The following is a 24,700-nucleotide window of genomic DNA, read 5'->3' as shown; positions in this document are numbered from 1 at the left end:
GTAATCACCGTGGAGAGGCTCAGCTGCTCTCTTCCCACCCTGCCATTGAGCTCATTAGGCCAGCAACATGCCGCCAAAAAAATAGAAAATAAAAAAAATAAGGCCCAGACAGACTAGAGAGTTGCTATCGCTGCAGAATTATGATGTTGCTGCGAAGGGATGCGGGTGTGAGTTTGGGACAGTTGCGAGCTAGTGTCATTTCTTCAGATGTGAAGCAGTGGAAAACTCATTTTCTGCTCCTGATACTTCTGTATTCTTGCAGCCTCATCTCTTTTGCAATTACTCGCTCTATATTACGAGTGCGCCCACGCCATTATAGTCAAAGCTGTGAGTTAAGAGTGTTTGAAGCAGTGAGTGTCTCTGTTTTCTTTTTTCTTTTCCTTTAAAAAAAAATTTGAACAAGAACAAAATTGTGTCCCCATGTCTGTATTGATGAGCAATTAAGTTGCTTGTTTTACATTATTGTTTTCATTAATTTCATTCTGTAGCTCTCTCTCCAGGAGGAGCAGGGCAGGAATGAAAAATTGTTTTCCCAGTTTTTCATTTGATACCATGCTGTGCACATTATTTCACCCTTGCATGAAGCTAACACACCGTCACTCCTTTAAATCTCCTGCATTGATGTCGTGTTGTGCAGCCTAATCAATAGATAGTCGGATAGATTGATACAGATGTTTTCAGGCTTGTGTCACTCAGATTTATAGCTCCATGTAGTTTACAGGCATTAAAAGGTTGCCACGGAGGCAGCAATATAAAGCGGATGACTCAGATGCAGCGTGTTGCCTCCTCTCTGCTGCTGCTGCTGCTGCTGCTGTGTTTATAAGAAATGAAGCCTTATGAAGGGATCAGTACCCTGTGCTTGTGTTGTCTGCCCCCTCTCATCTCACTCATCTCCCACAGAAACACGGGTTGCCCGCAACCAGACCTCTCGTCCTGGGAGGCGCAAATCCAATTTCACACGTCACACTCACAACAGATTATTCATGCAGGTGGGGTGAAGGGTGCTTAGGTGTGTGCGCGTGTCAATGTTTGAATACGCTTCTTTAGACGTAATGTGTCCGTTTATGTGGATTTGCGTGAGGGGGGTGAGTGGCGTGGGTGTGTGTGTTGCCCAAGGGCATTTCCACAAAGAGATGCAAACGCGCACATGCACTCGCACAGCATCTTTCACCCCCGGAGGAGTGTGTGTGTGTGTGCGCGTGTGTGTGTGTGTGTGTGTGTGTGGCGTTTCATTTAGGAGAAGGCCATCAGTGAGTCATTCTCCTAAAGAGCACCCTTGGGTCCTCGTCTCACTGACACACACACAGTGACTGTCTTAGAACATGGCTTACTGGTCAATGTTTAATACTCTGTAATTGGTTTCACTGACCAGCACGCCCTGCAGGATGCCAGTGCTGATGGGAAGTACAGCATATGAGGCCGACCACTGCTGCTGTCTTATTTGGGCTTTTATTGTGAAATATAAATCAAAAAAGGCTCCCGCACACTGTCTCACTCTCAGTTATCATTTTATTGAAGCATTGTCCCGGTCGGTGTGACCTACATCAGGCATATCAAAAACATCTCAACATTACTCCTGGTGGGTGCGACTGACCAATCAGAAGACTAGACCTTTTTTTTCCTAACCCTAACCCTTTGTGATGTGTTTGTATGTTAAAGGGATAGTTCAACATTTTGGCAAATTGGCCCATTGCCATAATCGCTATAGTCATAGCAGTACGTTTGTTACCTTTATTTGTTGGTGCAAGCTATTTTTAGAACCGCCGAGTGCAGCCGTGAGCTGCTCAGAGCTACACTACGGAGGCTCATGGGATTTCTTGGTTTCCCTAATCAAACTCATCAAATACACAATCCAACAACTCCAAAACGCTCTTGTGGACAAGTTGTGAGCTGCACATTCACCACGCTGTGAGATAATAACACAACGTTATGAGACGGAGTTGTTTTCGAGGTAAATACAGAGACTGCTTGCTGAAAAACTGCCCCTGAAGGCAACGTGCATCAGCGGTTTTGCATGAATTTACCTCGAAAACGGCTCTATGTACAGGTCACAACTTGTCCACGAAAGCGTTTTGGAGTTGTTCGATTGTGTATTTGATGAGTTTGATGAGGGAAACCAAGATATCCCATGAGCCTCCGTAGCTCTGAGCAGCTCGTGGCTCTGCTCCGCCGCTCTAAAAATATGATTAAAGGTAACGAACCTACTGCTAAAACTATAGCGATAATGGCAATGGGCCAATTTGCCAAAATGTTGAACTATCCCTTTAATTGAGTGTTGTTGCCCTCTGACAGGTGATGCATCCAAAAGTTGAGCCCTCCAGTCTGATTGGTCAGTCGCACCCACCGGGAATGTTGCGATGTTTTTTGATATGCCTTCAATAAAATGATAATAACTGAGAGTGAGACCGTGTGTGGGAGCCTTTTGTGATTTTTGTACTTTTTGGGTTATGCCCTCTTCCTACGCACCTGTGCCTTCAGGTGTGCTGAGACCTTTTACTCATTGTGGAATATAAGAAATGTATCATTCATATCATGCTCTGTGAGAGGTGTAACTGTGTGGCAGTCATTACTGTACATGGATTAAACTATCAAGGTTAAGCTGCACAATGTTGTCTACAATCCCTTCTTCCTTTTCCGTGTCCATTTAAACCTGCCCAGACACAATCGCAGCATATCACTCTGACACTTGACCACGACTTGAATGTGATTTTGATATCTGAGCGCTTCAGTTTCATCTTACCTCTCTTCTTTTCTCTTACCTAGAGAACCATGAGCACTGTGGAGGAGGAGTCGGATCACATGATACCATGAAGACGAGCCTGCAGGTCCTGCGCTGCCAGCTGCTGAGTGAGTGGACCTAAAGGGAGGGGAGTGGGGGGAGGAGGAGGGGGGCAGTGAGAGCATCAGCAGGGTTTCAACCCGGGGCCCGGGTGTGCCAGTGGGGACTGCATGTGCAAAGAAAACAGGAAATATCTGGTAAAGTTGTGTCAGGCATTCTGACAGGCCTCATGTAATTTTCATCGGTATAATAACTGGAAAACATAAATAAAATAACATGATATATGAGCTGCAGAGCGCCGGCATACACACCAAGGTTTCATAGTTGGTTGTGAACAGAAAAAAAGTTTGATTTAATGTGAAAAAAGTGTTTTAAAAAAGAAAGAAAAATCCATCAAGTGAGGTCATAAAGCACACAGTATTGCAATCTCACAGAGCAGAGCTATTTAAACCCACACAGCTGAGACCCAAGGAGGACCATGGGTGAGGGTGCAGTCACTGGGCACAGGGGGAGGGGGGGGATTCACATGTTTATGGGTTAAAGTGCTTCCATCACTGGACAATAAAGCTGGTTGTGTGGCTGCAGAGTTGGTTGTCGGTAGGAATGATTTTTTAGCTTCAGTAGGACTCAGGTGTCTTACTAATGGATATTTCAGTACAGTTGATTCTGAATGAAACATCATTCCCTCATTTCCAGAGACCCTGTTAAATGCTATCAGACACCCCCAGCGTGTAAATGAGATACTGTACCTAATGTGCTAAATCCCACTATTTCTTACTATTCTGAGTGCGCGCTGCTTTAGATTCAGGGGACAGGATCAGGGCTCTGGAAGTGGATGTACAAAGCTCTGGCAGGCTCCCAGCGCAGAATGTCACATGAATATGGAACATGGGGGTCAGGCTGGGACCCACTGGGCTCCTGGACGGTTAGCTAAACAGGCTGATGATATCTCGTATGCACCCCCAAGCTTCACCTCAGGGCGGTGGAGCCGAAGGCTGCCTGTGACAAATCTGCCTCAATCCTTCACAAGTGATAAACTGGGACTGGACTGCTGTGAACCAAGTGCTCTAAGCTGTAGCAGAGGTGGGACAAGGTTACTTTGCTGCGGTTTAATCTAAAGAGAGGAAGTCTGAGTCCAGGTTGTTCACTTTTGCTTTCATGCTTTCTGTTGGAGATCCGGCTGAGGTCTGACTTTGCTCGGACGCATTACACCTCCACCAGGGGTTGCCTTTTTTTTTCTTTTTCTTTTTTTTTTTTTTACAGTGCAGTGCTAAGAAGCCCACCTGAATCTCTGTCTCTGTGCAGAGACATTTCTCATTTCTCTCTCTGGCCCAGCCATCTGAAAGGAGACAGATGTGCCTTAACATCCTCAGGCTGCAGGCAAGAGAAGAGATGCTGCAGATAGAAAAGAGCTAAGACGGATGATCCCACATATTGGCAGGCAGTGTTTTCCTAGTGTGTCAGTGCTCCGTGTACTTTATGTGAGCGCGTTGGGTAGAAGACAAAACACACATATGTCAATGGAGGGAGCTTATCTTATGTTTCTAGCAAATTAAAAATTAGTCTGGCAGTCTGGCTTTCAAAAACAAAGCCTGACAAGTACGGCAGTCGCTTCCAAGACTCGTTGGCATGAAGTAAACAAATACACAGGGTTGGAGAAATCTCTCCAATCTGACTTTTTTTCAAGTCTTTTGTGATTTAAAGTGTGCTGTTGCAATCATTTCTGGTCTTTTTAAAGCTGCCAACATCAGTTAAAATGTTAGAATTCACTAGGAATCATTCTCAGTGTTTGTGACACTGCTTGACTGTTGCCCTGCAATTCAGTGTTCACTCCCAGATTCCAGACAACTTCCTGTTTAATGTTTCTCCTTCCTGTCGGATCAGTTGCTCCTGTCACAGTGGGCTGTAGTTAAATCACTACCCCCAGTAAACAGCAGAAGGACTCTTTGTTATACTCTTGTTTTCGCATTCTCCCACCGCCTGATTCTCAGATAAACACGTCTCTGTTCAAAGCCGCTGCAAGCTGACAAACAATTTGCGGAGCATTCAAACAGGAAGCCATTATCCTGTTGCGAAAGCCTTTCCCTCTTATCTCGGTCCCCGCATCTGCAGAGCCCGCCCCGCTCCGCCTTCTCCACCACCCTAACCCATCCAGTCCTCCTCCGGGACGGTCCCAACGGTCCACAGGATGTGCCCTATCTGTCTGTTTCCCTCCCCACGGGACAGACACTAGAGTGGCAGAGGAACACACCCAAGAACAAACCAAAAGAATGTCTCTGTTTGTGCTACTGTAAAGATGATGCTATTTATACACCCATACGTCTTTCCGTTAGACCAATGCTGTGTCTCTGCGTATGTACAGCTTGTCAACCGAGCAGCGTGAAAGAAGTAAGTTGTGACTCATAGCTGACTTATATCAGATGACGATTAGTAGTTGTGATAGTGGCAACAACACTTATGCTCAAGTTTCTGGACGTGAGTGAAGGGCCCCAAAATCGTGACGGCTTGTCGAACCTCGTCTGCAGCACTTCAAGCTCTTTCAAAGGTCAACGATGAAGAAGCGTTAAAATCGCCACCATTACTCATCAATTGATGCAGGGTTCGGCTCATGATTCATCCCGTGGCAGGTGCATCTTTGTGTGTGTCGTTCTGTGTGGGGAAAAAAGGTACAAGAAGAAAAAAAAAAACGTCATGAAAGTGATTCACAGAACCAAAACTATTTGTAAATGGGAACATTTCCAATGAGTCAGTTTATGCTCCCGGCATTCAGTCACAATACAGAGTGCACAGATGATGAAGAGCCAAAGGAGGAGGATGAAGAGCGCTAATGGTGGCAAGATGAGTAGTAGAAATTATGAATCCAGTCGAGTTTCACACACAGTTTGGGACGTGGGCCACTGAGCAGCTCGACTGAAGCAGCTGATGTACTTATTCACTGGATTGCATTGAGGTGATGATAGAGGGGGAATCTTTGCCAGACCTTAAAAAGCAACAGATGTATTAATGGTAGTATAGCCACTCTTATACTGGTATTACTGAATCAGGTCACTTAGATCTTCATATATTCAGAAGAGAACTCTAAAAAAGTATATCAGAATCAGAACCAGCCTTTATTGTCAGTACAGCGAAATTACAGCAATCACCCCATCAGTACATACTGTATACAGCATACAATACATACAATAAGACAGACATAACAAGATGACTGGGCAGTATAAGAGGGGGGGGAGGAAAATATGAAATACCAAGACAATATATGTCTGGAATATCTATGAATAATTGTATAAAGGCTGCATGTTGTAGTAGTGTAAGTGGTGTAGGTTATAAATTGTTGTAGTAGTAGAAGCAGGTGGAAAAATAGCCACAGTAGATGGAAGTACAGATGTTTTTAGACATAGTATTATTACAGCAGTAGTAACAGTAGTCAAGGGTAGACAGTGACACTACTTTAAAGCAGAAGTAAGCGATATATTTGTGTTAATATAAGTCTAAATAGTTGTATCTTCCGACAGCAATCACTTACATAGAGTGTTTGGTCTGAAACACGGGTCTGTCAGTCACTCTGCTCTGCTCTGAGCCGAGGAGAAAACTTTCCTTGTATCCTACAATCTTTATCCAATGAGGAGAGAGAACGGCATAAAGGGGCAGTCCTCTCTGTGTGTGCAGCCAAGGGATGCGCGTGAATGTGGTGACGTAGGGACGAGGGCGGGGACTGCTAACTCCATCGGCTGACAGGAAGTTAGCCAAAACCACCGGATCGCTTACTTCTGCTTTAAGTAGCTGTAGTTGCAGTAGCAGCAGTGATATTAATAGTTAATGGTCGTGCAATAATCATATGGAGGCGCAGGTGTAGTTGTTGTCGGCTAGTTGTTATTATTTTTTAACTTTATCATAATTCTTCTCATTATTAGTTTCATTATTAGCAGATAAGAAGTTGTCATAGTAACTACTAGTAAGTCGTAGTAGTGCTAGTAGAGGTGTGTAGTCCTGTTGGTTGTGGTAATTGTTGCACAAGTGCAGTGGGTCCATTGAAGTGTGGGTCGACAGCGCTCTGTCCAGGCGTGATAATCCAATCTCCCCAGCAGTTAGTCAGACAGCTCTCCAGACAGCCGCGGTGCTGATAAAGGCTTTTGTCCGCCTGAAGCTGATGGGTCTGATCTGTTTCTGTGGTTCTCTCTGACGGTACGTCAAAGCTTCAAATTAAAGGCTCGGACTACCTTCAACAAAACTCCCAATTTAAAGCTTATGATTACTTTGATTTGGGTCTGTCAGCCTTTATCCCACGAAGTGAGATATGGATTCATTTTTCCATTAAGGGAGTGAAGCCATGGTGTGTGTATGTGTGCTGCTATGGTGTGATATAGGCTTATTGGTATTCTGATGAGCGCTGTAGATAAAACTGGCTCCATTTGCCCTGAGGGATTTGGGGGGAATCCCGTGGAGGTTTGTCTGCTGCTGTAGAGTGGTTGTGATTAGCATAAACGAGGCTAAATGTGATCCACGGAGGGCCGTCCGACTGGTGAGCAGGACATCCTTAATTCCTGGTTATAGTTTAATGCCCAGGGGCACCAAAACCAGCACTTATGTGTGTTTATGCCATTGGATAAATAGATGGTCATGTAGTAATTCACTTGAGTTCCTTTATAATTACATCTCAGGCCTCATGTCAGAGAGCCTGTTAATGGTTTAATCCAGTGTAACTTCAGATGAGATCACAGGCGGGTAGTCGACATCTTGCACAAGGGCATTTTGAGATTGTTATTGATGGACACACACTGTTTCAAATATATATTATTCTTCAAATGCCTTCAGTCTCAGTTCATGGGCCAGGCACATCCAAAAAAAACTCCTTTTACAGTTGCTGAAAAAGTGGGGGCAGAGACAAACAAACGTTCTTACACATTTCATAGCGATTGATTGCATAGGTTTTCGTCATGCTTTGTCATTTCTCTCCAGATCTGGAGGTTGCAGCAGCCTGCAGGGTGTTGGATATTTTTTGTTTTTGGCCTGAAAGTAGGTTTATAAATTGCAGAATTTTGACTCAGAGTTTGAGCCCTTGATGTTAGACAATAAATAAAGAGTTATTTTTGTGATTAAACCTATTTCTTCCTTTTGAGCCCTAAAAATACAATTTAAGGAAGCAAAAAAGACAAAAAAAAAAGCTAATGAAATATTATGCTTCATGTTTGTCATCATGCATAGAAAAATGAACATGATGCATAAAGAACGAGGATGGGCTACATGGACGTCAGTTGCCTTGGTCACCTCAACCTATTGCACTCAAACGTGGGCCCCATATCTTCCTTGATTCATCTAGTCTATTATTAACTCTGTGGGTAAGCTGCTCATAGGAAGCCATCCCAGCCAGCTCCTCTCTCCATTCATTAAAACTGATAAGCTCTTTTGATTTCCAATGCCTCAACATGATTCTGCCTCCTGTTATCAAGACCAGACTGTCCCAGGAACACACCTTTCTTCCATGGCAAATTCACTTCAATGGCAAAATATCTACTATTCATAATACTGGACTCACACTGAAACCTATAGCCCATGTAACAGTTCCTTAATTGGTTATTAATTAATTTTTTATTTTATTTTGTCCTTTATAAAAGCCTAAAACATACTTTGTTTTATGTTAGTTTGGTGCACATTAACAAACATTAAAAAGACAGAAGTTGTTTTTCATCTGTACCTGGAGACGTTTTTATATTAAATTTAGACGGTTACTAAAATGATGAATAAGCACGCAGAACAATAATCAAACAGGACATTAATGCCGGCAAATATATAAAATAAGACATCTCAGTGCTACTTTATCAGGTGTTTAATCTTAATCCAGATCTTATCATTGTGCTGCAGCTTGATTCATTTATTCAAGTGACCTTGACAGACTCTCATTGGCTGTGCTACAGTTCTTTCGTTATTCCCCGTCATGCTGCCTGAGCAGGGAGATGACAGGGCAGTAACAGTTAAGAAGAACAGCCCGACGAACCGTCACAAGCCTTATTGATGGATGATTTTGCAGCTTCTATTTTTGGCTTCCCGCGGAGCCTCCAGTTCGAATAGTGCCACTGCCAGCTGCCCACTGCCGATGCGGCACAACCAGCCTGGCTCCAGCACCCACTTCATCGGCAGATTTGTTGGCGTGCATGTTCAAAGCCACATCGTTGGCACGTAGCATGAGGTGACCCCTGCAAAAAAAGAGATAAATATCCCACCGTCCGTGATGAGTAGCCACCCCCCTCCCTCAGGATTGATCATGCAGCCAGGCTGGTGCATAAGCACTGATCGCCTGCATACCGCACACTAAGTGCTCCAGTATGATTGATGAGGCTGGAAGAGTCATAATGCAGTGTGCCTCAACAATACTGTTCATCTGGAATGGGATCTTATCTCATGAGTGGATCCATGGAGGAAAAATAAAATGCAGAGTTTCTTCAGCAGGAGTAAATGTTGTTTTGTGTGACTTTGGATTCAGTGCCGGCTGCTGTGGCACCCCCGTCCCCTGACATTGAGTCTAATAGTGAAAGATTGTTGGGACAAAGCCTGCATTGGATCAGTGCACAGGACCCTGCTTTGCAACATGATTTATTGATGTCCCTGATGGCATCAATGGAGGACTCCAACGAATGTCACCGGCTTCTCATTCACTCAAAAGAGCCCTAATTCAGCAGGTTTCCTGCATAAATTTCCCCTCCATACACCCTGAGTTTAGTGAATGGAAACCAGCATGACACCATTAGTCAAATAAATAAGGGTGTAATATCACTGTAATTGTTCCTTGCTGCTGTTTGTCTCCATGGTATTAGCATGTGCTATTCTAAGGTGATCAGTATGGTGATACAGATAGGGAGGGCAACAGGTTGGTGTGAGTGATAACAGTTGTTGCTTCCCAGCCAAAGACAAGGTATGGTAGAGGGACAAAGAGAAAGACTATGCCGCTATTCAATGTCACCACTGAAATCTACTCTCACCAGTTATGGCTTCCTTGTCCTCCTCTGTGAAAAGATTCAGAAAAGTGTTGTTGTGTGCCTCCTCCCTCGCGTTGTCACTACAGAAAACAGTCTGGCTCTTTTTGTGGGTGTTTTTCGTGCTTGTGAGAAAATATCATGTCAAGCCAGAAACAGCCAACAGGCACTGTAGTGAAGGAATCATGCTGAGTGGACGAGTGCTGCTGAGCAAGACAAATATTTCAAGAAGTGCCTCCTGTATTCTCACACCTTATTTTCCTGTGAATGTCCTTTTTTGGTGCAGAGTCTAATGTGTCTAATCCGGCCTTTTTGCTTTTGTCCATATGTTATCACAGATGAAACGCCTCTGGCTCTGGCCTTCTCTTTGCACCTTTTCTCACCCTGTCTGCCCTCGCTATTCTTTTCCTTTTCCGTCCAATTTTCTCATGTTCCTCCCAGTGGTTCGACTCAATAATAGATGTTCATGAAGCTCAGTTCACTTCCTGGGCCTTTTCAATCATTTCTCTTGTTAATTCACTCCCAGTGCCATGCTTCTCAGCTGCATGTCTTTGTGGAGGCAGGGCCGGGCTCTCTGTCTGTGTTCACCCTGCTTACACTCTCACTCCATCAGCCAGGCGCACAGACGCTGTGACAAATTACACCCATTTGCCTCAGAGTGCAACACAGTGCATGTGTGAATGCACACACACACAGATATACATACAATCAGCAATGTAACACACAGGCCTACTGTAGCCTATAGGTCAAAACAGACATGTTTCTACAAACAAACAAGAGCACACACATAGCAGGCTATGGAGAACACACTGCAACAATGTCATGTTAGCTTATTGGTTGGTTGGCTGGGTGGCTGGTTTGTTGGTTTGTGAATAGGTTGGCTCATTGGTAGGTTGGTTGGTTGGTTGGTTGGCTGGTTGTTTGGTTGGTTGGTTGGTTGGCTGGTTGTTTGGCGCGTTGGTTGGTTGGTTGGTTGGTTGTTTGGATGGTTGGTAGGTTGGTCGGTGAATTGGTTGGTCGGTTGGTTGGTTGGTTGGTTGGTTGGTTGGTTGGCTGGTTGTTTGGCGCGTTGGTTGGTTGGTTGGTTGGTTGTTTGGATGGTTGGTAGGTTGGTCGGTGAATTGGTTGGTTGGTCGTTCGGTGAAAAGGTCGGTCGGTCGGTTGGTTAGCAAGTTAGTTTGTGTTCTGTGCTCTGTGTTTCTGACTTTGAGGTTCCTTCTGTGTTGCCAAAAAGCAGATTTAAACCAGCTACGGCTCCTTGTCCTCTTTTTCTTTTACTTCTTACAATTAGGTAACTAACTTAAATAACAAAGGCACTCAGCTGGTGGTCCAATAATAGAAACCACGCCTTGTCCCTGTAGTGTCACTGTTTTCTTCCATTTAGCTAGCTGACTAACACTGCAGGGCTTCAAAGGCTAAATAAAAAAGTGATTGATCCCTGCTACAGTCAAACATTTGAATACGTACAAAATAATCGACCTACAAACCCAACACGGTGCCTGAAACAGAATCTGAAGACTGGTTTTACCCTGACTACATGCTCAGCACTAATGACTACGTGCAGTCAGTCTGAGTGCAAGTGAACTTAAAAAGCAGATCTCCCCTTTAACATTTTAGATGTGATCTTTAATAAAACATGATTTGACTAAACTGTAGAGTATGTTGGTTACAGATCAGGGTGAAACTACATGTTTTTTCTGCTGAGTTTCCAATCATGTGGACAAATCAGAGGAATGTGCTCCTGTGTATGTGTGTGTGTGCCGGAGCATTTAGTTAGCCCATTTCTGATGCGACTTACTTTGCAAAAGGAGTCAGGGTATTATGTTTTATTCATTAGCAGCAGAGTGTCGGGTTGGTAGGTTGTGACAGCCAGGTTCTGGGTACTGATTGAAAGTACGACTCAAACCAGCACAGCTCTTAAACAGCACCATGTTATGTCTATTATCTGCTTTTTTTTTTTCTAACATTGAAAAACATCATTTTTACTCTGCCTTGCTTGCAGCTTGCAGCAGGATCCACATTACAGCAGAATGTGAAGTACCCTCCCTGTCTTCAAAGTCAGTATGTAATATATTAAAACCATCCAACCAACCGAGTTTGTGTTTTATTTATTATTCAGATTCAAGGGGCTTTATCTGGCAAATTTGTCCTAATGTGACATTACCAGTGATCAACAATAACCCAGACACTTAAGCTTTGATAGTTTGGGTTTGTCTGCCTGAAGGATCATCTCAGGAAAGACGAGCAGTCATAAATCAAAGATGACCATATGTGTTATCTCCTCATATGGGTCTGGAGTGGGCTCGGTGGATTAGAGACGTGACAGGCTTGGTTAATGGAAGACAGGGTCCAGGTCCTCTATCCTGGTAGCCTGTGTGATTGAGTATGGAGGAATATGATTAATGATTCAGAGGCTGAGTTTAAATAGTCAGAGCTTTAGGGTTCTGCTGTGGTGTTATTTAAATCCTGCTGAGGATGAAGACGAAAGAGACGGAGAAGCTTTTCATGGTAAAGAAAATGAGAGATTACTGATAGAGGCCAATCCTTGGGCTGTTAGTTTTTGAAGATTAATTGTCTATGCGTCCTTTGCTTCCATCTCCCTAACTAGATGTTCAACAGATTTCTCTCCTCACCTTCCTCTCCAATCTCCTTCTCCTCTGCCCATCTTGGTAATGGAAACTTGGTTTCCATAGTTACTGAAGGACACAGGAGCTAAATGATGGCCACAACAACATCTAGGTCACATAGGGCACTTCAGAAAGTGTGTTTTGTGCGTCTCTTTTTTAGGTTTATCAAAATAATGCTCAATCACAACACTGACGGTTGTTTCCCTCCTGAGCAGCCTATTGTAGAGACCTCATGAATACCCAGCTCTGTACATTTAATTTTCTTTTGCCTTGAGGCTTTTCTTTGATATAAGTCGGATGCTCATTCAGGAGGGAGGACGCATCTGCAACACTGTTGCTTATTAGAATACATTTCAACAATGTACATACAGTATACACAATGGCAATTTAAAAGCAGTCTTTAATAAATGACTTTGTTTATACTGAGCTGTATGGATCCATTCTTTCACAGAGTAGCATCCAAGGATAAGCCGGGCAATATTCTCCATTTTTCTTATTTTCAACAAATCCCATTAAAAAAGGAGTAAAAACATCAAAGAACTCGATCCTACCAACTGGTATTGTCAGATATATCTTTTTCCTTTCTCCCGTAGAGCTACACTGTTTTCAAAAAAATATTAAAACGCATCATTGAGCTCCACTGTTGCACTGCACGACATGTTCTTTCATAACTGCAAACACGGGCACCCTAGTGTTTTTTTAATCCTTTTTAGGCCTGCTGCCATAAACACTCAGAAGCAAACCAAATATGTAATACTGTAATACTACTCTGCTGCTGAAAATGGTCCCCAAAGAATATGCTGTGTCTTCCTGTCTTTATAACATTTGGTGAAAACTACAGTGACAAAACAAATCTGCTTCTCTGTGACCCATTTTCATCTTCTGCAGGAACAATATGATTTGAGAAGTCAAAGTGTTGGGTTTTCGTCTCCTCATGGGATTTGTTGGCAATCAGAAAATTACAGACTATAGTCAGTCTTAAACCAATAAGTTGATAATAACAATAATAATATTCATTAAAATCACATTCTCTCCCTGTCCACAGCCTATTGTCCCATGGCAGCCAGGAACATGCTACATAATGTCATTCAGACAGGGATTTAAATGACGGCAGCTTTGTGTGTTAATGCATCATCTTTTCTCAGCTGAATGCATGGAAATGAGTCAATGGGAGCTCCGCTAATGTGTCACATTAGCCGTGTTTAACAGTGTCAATAAAGGATGGAGGAGAGGGAGCAAAGGGGAAATTAATAAACCCTTCCACGTCCCTCCCTCTATGACTTTCTTGCTGTCTGGATAACATAATAGGACCGATATTCCCCACAGGCACCTGCTAATGGCTTGTCACTACACGGCTTCCTTATGGGACTGAGCCCAAGAAAGAGAATCTGTCAGGCTGTCTGAAATGGTTTTAGCATGCTAAGTAGGCTATTTTGACACTGTGACTAATAATCACAGTGTCAAAATAGCCACAATTTGTAAAAATGTCTTTTTTTGTCCTGTTGCGCTTGAAAATGGACATACAGTATTCTTGGCAACCATGGATCTTAATAACAAATGACATTATTTTTCTAAATATGGAAAATTGTCAAAATTATTAAAGCTTTCTGAGAATTAAATAAATGGATACATTCAGTGATTTTTGTGGTGTTATTTTTGTAATAGAATAATTGCTTGTTGTTTTAAAACCCAGGTGGAGAGTGAACTCACTGATGCATTTAAAACTGATCCAGCTTTGTTTGAACTGCGTCTAAAGGCAGACACAGCTGCTACCTCAGTGCTACACAGCTACACACAGTGGAGCCCGTCTGGTGAATAATGCAGTTAATAAAGCAATCTAGTTAAACCAGATGACTGACAAACACAGTGGTTCATTAGATTAAAGGCTGAAGGGTGTAGTGGATGTAATGAATGATAAGCCTACATGTCTCGCCTGAACACACGAGCAGTCGGTTTCAGCTGATGTGCTTGTGGTGCTTATGTTCGCCTTTTGCGGAACAGGATTTGTGGGAAAATGATGTAAAAATGGATGCCATACTTTATCACTCCTCTCTTCGTTTTATTACTGGAGATTTGTTCCGAACCCATCACTGTGTTCTTTATAATAAAGTTGGATGGCCATCCTTAAGTGTAAAGAGGGAACAACATTGCATGGTTTTTATTTACAAAGCTTTACTTGAAATCTTACCTGTTTATTTTACCAGCTTAATCTCACTTAGAATTTGTAACTTGCACACTTGTTCACAGGACACCTTGGTTTTACAAATTCCCAGTATCAGGACAGAATTGGGGAAGACTGCCTTTCAGTTTTATGCCCCCCAAAAGTGGAATAACCTACAAAACTGTCTGAAACTGGATCATCTTATTTCCTTAGATTCTTTTAAAAACGTATTATCGAATGTTTTACAACCTGTATGTAATTGTGGATCATGACCTTGTATATTGTATAATTGTGTTTTTGTAATCAGGGCGTCATTGAAAAAGAAAGCTCGCTCTCAATTGACCATCCCTGAATAAATAAAGGAGAAATGAAAATGAAAGTACATGTCCTTTATTATCATGTGCTAACTGTCCGGTCTCTTCTCTTTCCATCCTCAGGTGTTCTAGCATTCCTAGCACTGCCAGTAGGACTGGTGTCATCAGCACAGGAGCTGTACCTCAGCCAGACGTCCCAGGACTCTGTCTCCATGGCAGCCGCCCACAGCAACCCCCTGTCTCCCCCTGAACACGCCCGCCCCAGCTGGCATCAGGAAGGCTCCAGCAGCGGCGAGTGGTCGTCCGAAGGCAGCACTCGACCCACTAACATCGTCCTCCCCACCGTGGCCCGGCTACACACCGCCACCAAAACCTCCGGCCTGGCCCGTGAAGATCCCCCTCCCATTCACGACACAAATACCGTCACCCCGAACACTGTGAGCGCCGAAAGCTGGGTTAACCAGCCCCAGGGGCCGAGCTCTGATATTGTAAACCAAGGCCACATGCAGAAATTGGTCAGGGCACCTCAAGTCCATAACCCAGTTACAGTCAGCACTAACCAGGCCAGCAGCAGCAGCAGCAGCAGCAGCAGCAGCAGCAGCAGCAGCAGCAGCAGCAGCAGCAGCAGCAGCAGCAGCAGCAGCAGCAGTCCTACATTTCTCAGCACATGGCTCCCAAATATAGCTGTGGAATCTACTGCCAGAGGTGCTCCAAACCCCCTGGCTCTCATGTCCAGCTCTGAATCAGACAGAGGAGATACACTCACTGCACATCATCATGTAGAGCCTCAGAAGCTGGTGGTGGAGGAGCCCACCAACCCCACCGACCCTCAGCCCTCCCCGCGGCCCCTTTCATCCATAGATGCTGACCCTGCGCGTCGTGGCCTGAAACTCAGGGAGCGTGATGGGAGCGTTGCTGCACACCACACCATTACCCTGAGGGAGGTGAACGGAGCAGAGCCCCCCACCGATGGGCTGGAGGTCAACTCAACGGCCGTTTCTTCAGTCAAGAGCCCGTCAGATAGTCTGACTTCCACAGCGTCCACACCGGCCCTGTCCACTGAGCCGAACCTAAAAACCCAGGTTCCCACAGTCAACCACACTGCACCCATCACTGATGATCAGGTTGTTCAAGGTAACGGAACAGACAATCCCGCCATGGGACGGTCCATGAGGGATGAAACCACACGTGGAGGCCTGTTCCCCGGCAACGTCTCGGTGGAGGCGGAGCCGGCTCGGGGGAACGGCTCGGAGGCTCCCTCCACCGCCAGCAAGAACTTCCTGAACAGGCAGGTGCCCGCCACCACCCAGGAGCCCTGGACCCCCAGCAACAGCTCGGGCCCCACCGTCGACTCCCCGCCATCACGCATGACCATCTGCTTGAGCAGGATGGACATCGTGTGGATCGTGCTGGCCATCAGCGTGCCTGTGTCCTCATGTTGTAAGTACAGTCAGAGCAGCCAGTAAAAGATTCAATAAAGCTGCTAGATTACTTTACTTGGATGAACGTTATTTAAAAATTGTTGCACAAAATTGTTGCACAAAGGAATACAAAGGAATAGTTGGATATTTTCAGAAACTGGCTTATTTGCTTTATCTGTGCTTTGAATTTGAATCATGTCCAGCCCACACAAATATGAAAGTATGCTTGTCTTTTAGACATACAGTATATCAATTTATATAACATATTCATAACTCTTGGAATGTATTTTCAAATGATTCCTTTAGTCTGGTGTTATCTTTAGACAGACACCAGACACCCTTGAGCTCCTGATCTCACTGCTTTAAAGTCGACAGCACAATACTGACAGCAAAGGACCAGAAGTCTTTTCTATCAAGCACCTTTGGCAAAACACATCGTTTACACTGTGATCCATTAAAGATGGAACAATAAGTATTTATTCCCTTTGATAAGGTGTTTTTTTTATGTTATGATATCCAAACTTTTGTACTTGCCATTTGGTTTTAAGAGACTGACAATATAGTTGTTTCAGAAAATTGAAAATGATAACATGGCACATCACCATTTGCTGGAAAATGTTTTTCTCTTTTCCGCCACAGTTTATTCCACCGGTGGCATATTTTCCAGAAACGTGACAGTCTCTACCTGAGCAGCTCATGTGGGCGCTTTCAGAGGCTACTTGAAGCAGCAGCTCTTCCAACTAACTGCTCTAACCCTCAATTTCCTTTCTGTGCCTCCGCCTGCCGTAGCTGTGCTGTTGACCATGTGCTGCATGAGGAGGAAGAAGAAGTCGTCAAGTCAGGAGAACAACCTCAGCTACTGGAACAACGCCATCACCATGGACTACTTCAGCAGACACGCCGTGGAGCTGCCCAGAGAGATACACACTCTGGAGAGCGAGGTACAAACTACTGGCACGGTGTCTCTGTTAGTACACAACACTGCACACTCAGGTGGTGGGATATTTGGGTGGGACTCGATGTTTCACTATCAGTCAGCAGAATGCTTTTAATGAGTATGGAAAGAACAAGAGGATCCATGTCCAATCTTCTCTGTCAGCAAAGCCCCATGGCCTGCTGAAGAGCACTTGAGCATGACACAGTATTACTATGATTTATAGGGATGCTGTCCTTGCAAGAAGACGTTAAGAGTACTTCTAAGTAATTCTTTGACAGTTTTTCACACCATTCTTTGAATTCCCTTGAATTGAAAATCTGAGAAAAGCAGAACAGCATTCATATGAATGCATACTTTGTGAATGTATGGCCCACACCCATCCACTTCATGCCTTCTCTCTGCAACATTTATAACCTTTATATTAACTGAGTGTTTGAGTAAGTGCAGGCCAGTCCTGTGAACGCAGGTCATGTTAGGTTGCAGTCTTTATTAATCCCATCTGCCTGCATTGATTTACTGGTTTATTTGAGTGTCTTGCACCAAGAGGTGTCCAGTCAATATGAGCTCTCAAGAAAGCAACAAAGACGATGACCATCTTGGTCATCGTCTTTGTTGTCTTGTCTTGTCGCAGCAAATTGTATGAAACAGAACCACAGATTCAGAAGGTCAGGTGTTAATATCAGAAACGATACAGGATATTTGGTCTTTACAAAATCTCATTAAATCACTCATCATTAAAAAAACAAAAACACATTTAGGATTCTTAAAGGGATAGTTCAACATTTTGGCAAATTGGCCCATTGCCATAATCCCTATAGTCATAGCAGTAGGTTCGTTACCTTGATTTGTCGGTGCAAGCTATTTTTAGAACGGCGGAGCAGAGCCGCGAACTGCTCAGAGCTACGCTACGGAGGCTCATGTGATTTCTTGGTTTGATTGATTGATTGATTCTTTTAATGACCACACAGCCAGGCTGGTGGAATTTGCTTCCAGTACAGCTTATTGGTACAGGTTCCAAACATACATTTCCCTCATCAAACTCATCAAATACACAATCCAACAACTCCACAACGCTCTGGTGGACAAGTTGTGACCTGCACATTCACCACGCTATGAGATAATAACACAACGTTACCAGACAGAGTTGTTTTTGAGGTAAATTCATGTAAAACCGCTGATGCGCGTTGCCTTCAGGGACAGTTTTTCATCAAGCAGTCTCTGCATTTACCTCGAAAATGGCTCCGTTTCGTAACGTATTTGATGAGTTTGAGGGAAACCAAGAAATCCCATCAGCCTCCGTAGCGTAGCTCTGAGCAGCTCGTGGCTCTGCTCCGCCGTTCTAAAAATAGCTTACACCGACAATTAAAGATTAACGAATGAACATTAACGAACCTACTGCTATGACTATAGCGATTATGGCAATGGGCCAATTTGTTGAACTATCCCTTTAAAAGTAATTTTAAGAACAACACAGTTGCTCGTCAGGAATGTCTCTATATCTGCCTGTGCCAGTCGCCAGGAGAAGGCCACCACTTCCTTCATACTTTGTATCTGTATCAAGTTTAGCACTCTGCACTGTGCTTTATATCTGATAGTTGAGCTTATGCTCTTCTTTACATATTTCATTATTCAACCTATAGTTTTGGTTTATGCCGTAGCTTCATGTAACCTTCAAAGGCCAAAGGTTTTCATACTGGCCCCTTGATAATGCACTTCAGCTGGAGAACAGCTTGTGCACTTTCTTGGTGCATTACAGCACCATCTGTTGGATATGGTAGTCTATGACAGGGGTATGGATTTCAATGAGTACCAAACCTGCAATCTCCCTCCTCCTCTTTCTATATCGTCATTTTGAGTTGCCATTGCTTTGTTCAGTTTGCATGTGTGTGTGTTTTTTTAATCGTCTTCTGCCCAGTGACCATTTCAATCTTTTCTGTCTCTTTCATTCCTCTGCTGCCTGTGGGGGCATCAGGAGGGGGAAGCTGAGGTTGGATCATGTATAGGATGCCCCTGGTGACACCCAGGTGTTGTTGTTTTTCCCCTGCGTCTGTAGAGCAGCAGCCTTATAGCTTCCCCGCTGCTATAGGTCAAATGAGAGAGCTCTGGGGGAAGTGATCATAAAGAAGTATTAATTTGATTTGATTGGATCCCGCTGATAAAATGGCCTCATCGCTGCTGTAAACCAAATGATTTCCCTTTTCGCACCTCTCTCCTCCGGCACTGCCTCATTACTGCTGACTCACCGTAAACAACCCCCGCTCCTCCTTACATTAAGTCCCTCTCTTACTGTACCTTGTTTCTTCTGAGTCATCTCTCCCTTTTGTCTCTGCAATCATCAAGCTTTTACGTCCTCGTCCTCCCCTCCGCCTCCCTCTTACCTCTCTGTTCATCTAGCTTTGTCAGATATCTTTGTTCACCATCTCCTTTAAAAGCCCTGCGGCGCACAAAACCCATATTTTATTCTGTTCGCCTTCCACACCAAATTGTGTGACTCTGCTCCTCGCCTGTAGACTGACTTAGAAACAGTAGACTGCAGCGCACTCCTTAATGGTGAATCACAGCTATTGTTTAACACTTAAACACCTGGGTTCATTTCCTTTCTGTGTGTGTGTGTGTGTGTGCATCTGCAGGAGCAGGACACCTGTCTACCCCCTAATGGAGACTACAGCGGCAGCAGCGTGGTCCTGGTTAACCCTTTCTGCCAGGAGACCCTCTTCATCAACAGAGACAAAGCTTCTGCCATCTAGAGACAGAAAGGAGAGCTTCTCCTCTCCTACCCCCCCCCCCCCCCAACCCCCCGCTGTTGTTGTCTATTTTATATATGTGGTAAATATTCAGAGACTTTGACTTTATACTGTATATTATAAACACAAAGAGCAACCAGAAAGGAGAGTGATGTAAACAGACACTATTTACTATGAGGATGCACCTGCATATTTTTCTGATGTACATTTTCTACAAAAGGCTTAATTGTGATAAAAGGTTTTTATTGTCTTTATAAAATACAGAGTATATGTGGTTTTGTTTCATTACAGTGGCTTGATGGTGAGTGCACTGTGGATGTTGCCACATGAAATCTGCTTTAGAGAGAGAAACGTGCTACAAAAGCATTTAAGCTGTTCTTTGTAATTTTATTTTTTTTCCTTTTAAAAATCAATCCCAAAATACTTATAGCCTGTTGAACTTGAATATAGCACCTAAAATATTTACTTGCAAATTACTGTGTATGAAATCAGGGTCTGTATTTATCAAACTTCTAAGAAAGTTACAAATGCCATCAAGTTGGAGAACTGAATTGTCAGAGTGGAAACTATCAAATGATCGAATTATTAATGGTATGTATGCTCAGGGCAGGATTGGCCAATCAGAGACAGGGATGTAACCTGCATCTGCCCCTTGTTCATTGTTTAGAAAACAACATCCTTATATTTTCTTCAGTGATATTTGAAAAGTTCATTTCTTTGTGTGAAATCCTTACAATTAATTATATGTGAACAACAGCATTCTCCTATTTTTATAATATATAATATTTTTACATAATATTAATAATAATCACAATAATAATATATTTTAGTTGTAAAGCAACAGAACAGAGAAAAACATATCTGAGATCCAACATGTCAAGCAGGTTATAAAAGGTTTCAAAAAACATACTTTATAGGTCTATATACAGTACCTTATGCATGATGAGCAGATAACAGGAGATGGGACAACATGGAGACAAAAGGATAAGAGAAAATGGTGGAGGAGAGAAATTTGCTGATCCTAGAAAAGGTACATCAGAGACCATTATAGTATAAATTAAGTGGAGACGATGAAGATGCATGAAATGAAGGAAAATGTGGGATAACACATTATCAAAATAACAGTGTAAACCTGATTATGACTTTTAGAGTTAATGTATTGTTCATCATGGCCAAAAATATTGACACTTCAAAACCAAAAGTGTGTGTGTCTGTCCTTAAGTGGTCTACACAGAAGGTCACCTTTTAACTAAATTGAAAGGACCTCTCTTAAATTTAAGATAATTTTGTGTCGTAAAAAAAATTGGAGTAATTGATTTTATACTTAAGTTTGAAAGTAGGACTGTAAAGTGAAGGACTGTAATTTTTCTCTCTCAGCAGTTTGATAAATACGAGCCCAGATTTTTAATGGTTAATTAGAGTGGACTATTTGAATGGTATGTGGGGTCTACATCTGGCAGGACTGAATGATGGTGCATCAGTCAGTCACATGGAGCTGACTAAAAATGGCTTTTCGCCCTCATGTGTCACCAGCTTCTCTTAAGGGGGACCACATAGATGTCTTAAATTCTTTATGTTGGCCCTTTATATATCAGTATGTGTATGTGTGAATGCCTTGTTCATGCATGTTAGCGTACTGTATGAGTGTGCAGTAGAGTGTGGGCGAATGAGTTGAAATGTGCTGCCCCCCTTAACCAAATATCACTGTTACTTTAAGTCGAACAAGACTTTGTATCACTTTCAGCTCAGTTCTGTCTGTTTCTATGTGTGTGTGCCTCTGTTTGTGTGTGTGCCTCTGTATGTGTGTCTTTTTGTCTGTTGTCTGTGTTGTGGAGTGGCTACAGGTTACAGCCCAGTTTGAGAAGGATTTTCTCAGCACTGTAGGAAACCATTAGACCATCCCTTGCTAGAAGTGTCCAACTCCACAAATAACGTGTTTGTTCATGCAATGCAAACTGTGTTTGTTGAAATGTTGAATGATAGTGAATCAGTTGCTGGACCACATAACATGTGTTAGAGGCTCTCAAAAGCCCTAAACAAAGAAAACACTGACACTTAAAATGTATGCTGAATATTTACTGTGAGAACATACAGAGGCATTTGAATATTTTGTTCATTTATCAAACCTGTGGTCCTTCGATCATCTGTTTTACTTTGCATTGCTGCAGTTTTATTCAATAATCAATGCTGCCTGCCTCTATTGTCGCTAAAGATTCTCTGCATTGTGCGATGTTGCTCTGAAATCACCGATTCATGCGGTGGTGGTGAATAACACGGTTAAACATATTGATATTTCCTGCATTGGATGCTCACAGCTGGGCTTGTTGTTTTGCACGCTGACAAAGTGGATATTTTACAAAACGTTCAGTGGCACGGTGGAGCAGTGTTCAACATTATGTATTTTTTGTACTGTAGTATACACTGTACTTTTTACTGCTGAGCAATAAAACAAATTAAAAAAACACTGACTTCTCTGTTTGTCTTGAAGGGCAGAGCTCGGTCGACAGGTACACTTTCTCTTATTTTACAGTGGCTGACTGATTTTGGACAGATTTTCAATTTCAACTAATAAAGCTACAGTACGTGCGAGTTGGTTATCACACCTGTGGGTTATGTAACAAAGCAGTGTAAACAGTCTTGCTGACCGCAGCACATCCATTGATGTAGTGAGTGAGTGGAATTTTCTCTTTGTGCTGCATCTGGTCAAGTGACCTCCAGCCCTCAGAATATGACGTCAGTTCATTAATCTGTTTACAAGTCTGCTTTACTGCTGAGGAGAGGCTTAATTTGATGTGGGTGTAATTTATAATATAAATCGGGCATTAAACATTAAAAGTTCAACTTTTGACAATGTCTCATATTTGAAAATCTAATTTTGTCTAGATTAAGTTCCATAGATCTTAAAGTTCCCTCTGTTAAAAACTCCATTGATTCCTGACTCCCCTTATCCTTTCTGTGTAAATGTATCCAAGCCACTCAGGCATGTTAGTCATCTCCTATTAGCCTAAATTGTATGTACTTAAAAAAATCTGGTCTTAAAATTAAACAAAACATTGCCTTTGCTTAGGCCGCCTCAAAAACTGAAGCCTGCAAAATTTGTTTAGAGATCCATATGACAGTTTAAGCCATTGAAGCTCACAAAAAATGGAAAACAAACTTTGTGCACTGGCGTATTGAAATGAAGCCCATTTCTACCACGATAAAAAGGTAGTAGCCTATTAAGAATAACATTTTCTGACTTTTTAAAATGCAGAGTTGATGGTTAATGATCTGATGTAGAAATGTGCCATGCTGGAAAGAGGATTTTCCACAACCTGGCAATCCAGAAGTTGTTATTATTAATGAATGGCTGGATTAACCTCCTCAGAGGCCCAGGGGCAAACGTTTGTTGTTCAGGCCCTGTGGAGCCCCCACAATACTATAGAGTCATTATCTCTCCAGGCACCAAAAACCAACCAACTCTACTGCTGAAATGGCAAGTTTGAATAACAAAATGTTTTGGAAACAATTTAAAGAAATAAAATTTGATGCCAACAACTAAATATCTGAAAATCAATCAATCAAGAATCTATTTTTTGGTTTTGCCAATTTTCTATGAGGTCAGCATCTTTGGATTTTTGATGAGACTATAAATAGAAAAACAGTCACTTCTAAATCAACTGATTGATCATAAGGATCACTGGTTGAAGACAGTGGCAACCAGTTATTGATAATAATACCAGGCTATTATCTTAGATTTTCTGTGTTAATTACTTGACCCCAAAAAATTGAGACAATTTGATTAAAACAACTTTAAAACATAGTCAACTTAAAGCAGAATTATCTTCCAACAGCAATCACTTCTTTAGAGTGTTTGGTCTGAAACACGGGTCTGTCAGTCACTCTGCTCTGCTGTAAGCCGAGGAGAAAACTTTCCTTGTATCCTACAACCTTTATCCAATGAGGAGAGAGAACGGCATAAAGGGGCGGTCCTCTCTGTGTGTGCAGTAGTGATGCGCGGGCCGGGTTTTTTTCCAACCCGCGGGTCCCGCATCTATGAAGTATTTTGACCCGCCCCAGCCCGCCCCAGCCCGCCCCAGCCCGCCCCGCACCACCGTATCTATTTTCACAACCCGCCCCGACCCGCCCCGCTGCTATTAAACGTCAGACAGCGGCCTTTTTTACTTTGAAAGGGCAGACAGAGGCGCTGTGTTGCCGGTAGCTTGTCAGTGTGGACTGTGGAGCTCATGAGGAGTGAGAGAGTCACAGTGCAGCGTGCAGCAGCCGCGGTGGCCGCCGCCTCTCGTCCTCCCCAGTCCCTGCTCTCAGTGAAACCAACCCCGCTCTGCTGATGCGCCCAGCCGCCGTCTCATCCGGTTCCCTCACACCTCCGCCGGCTTTCCCCTCAACATCAGCGCGGCCCTGATAACACACTCTGGACTTCATCGTCAGTTTTTTTAATGACCCGCCCCGACCCGCACCGCAAATAAAGTAAAGATTTCTTGACCCGCACCGCCCCGCCCCGCGGGCTGACCCGCGGGACCCGCGGGCTACGGGTCAGCCCGCGCATCACTAGTGTGCAGCCAAGGGATGCGCGTGAATGTGGTGACGTAGGGACGAGGGCGGGGGCTGCTAACTCCATCTGCTGACAAGAAGTTAAAACAACCGGATCGCTTACTTCTGCTTTAATATGTGCCATATCTTCTGTCTATGCACAAGACCTGAGCATGTTTGGCCACTGAGCAACTGACCACGTTCTCCATTTGTTAA

General features: G+C 43.4%; 1 protein-coding gene across 2 annotated transcripts in view; it reads left to right on the top strand.

Moving 5' to 3' along the window:
- Window positions 1-20,210, top strand: part of tmem108 (transmembrane protein 108) — a 48,384-nt gene extending 28,174 nt beyond the window's left edge. For both annotated transcript variants that reach the window (XM_085762926.1, XM_085762927.1), the window contains exons 2-5: window positions 2,764-2,847; window positions 14,973-16,289; window positions 17,060-17,211; window positions 19,838-20,210. In XM_085762926.1, coding sequence (XP_085619052.1) covers window positions 2,808-2,847; window positions 14,973-16,289; window positions 17,060-17,211; window positions 19,838-19,954 — 1,626 coding nt within the window. In that variant the 5' untranslated portion in view covers window positions 2,764-2,807 and the 3' untranslated portion in view covers window positions 19,955-20,210. The remainder of the gene's footprint in view (window positions 1-2,763; window positions 2,848-14,972; window positions 16,290-17,059; window positions 17,212-19,837) is intronic.
- The last annotated feature ends 4,490 nt before the right edge of the window (window positions 20,211-24,700 follow it).

The sequence above is a fragment of the Trachurus japonicus genome, chromosome 20 (assembly GCF_045865225.1).
Source record: "Trachurus japonicus isolate A0001 chromosome 20, Traja_1.0".
NCBI classification, from domain to species: Eukaryota; Metazoa; Chordata; class Actinopteri; order Carangiformes; family Carangidae; genus Trachurus; species Trachurus japonicus.
Note: the sequence above shows the minus strand (reverse complement) of the source record. Positions and strands in the feature narration are given on the sequence as shown.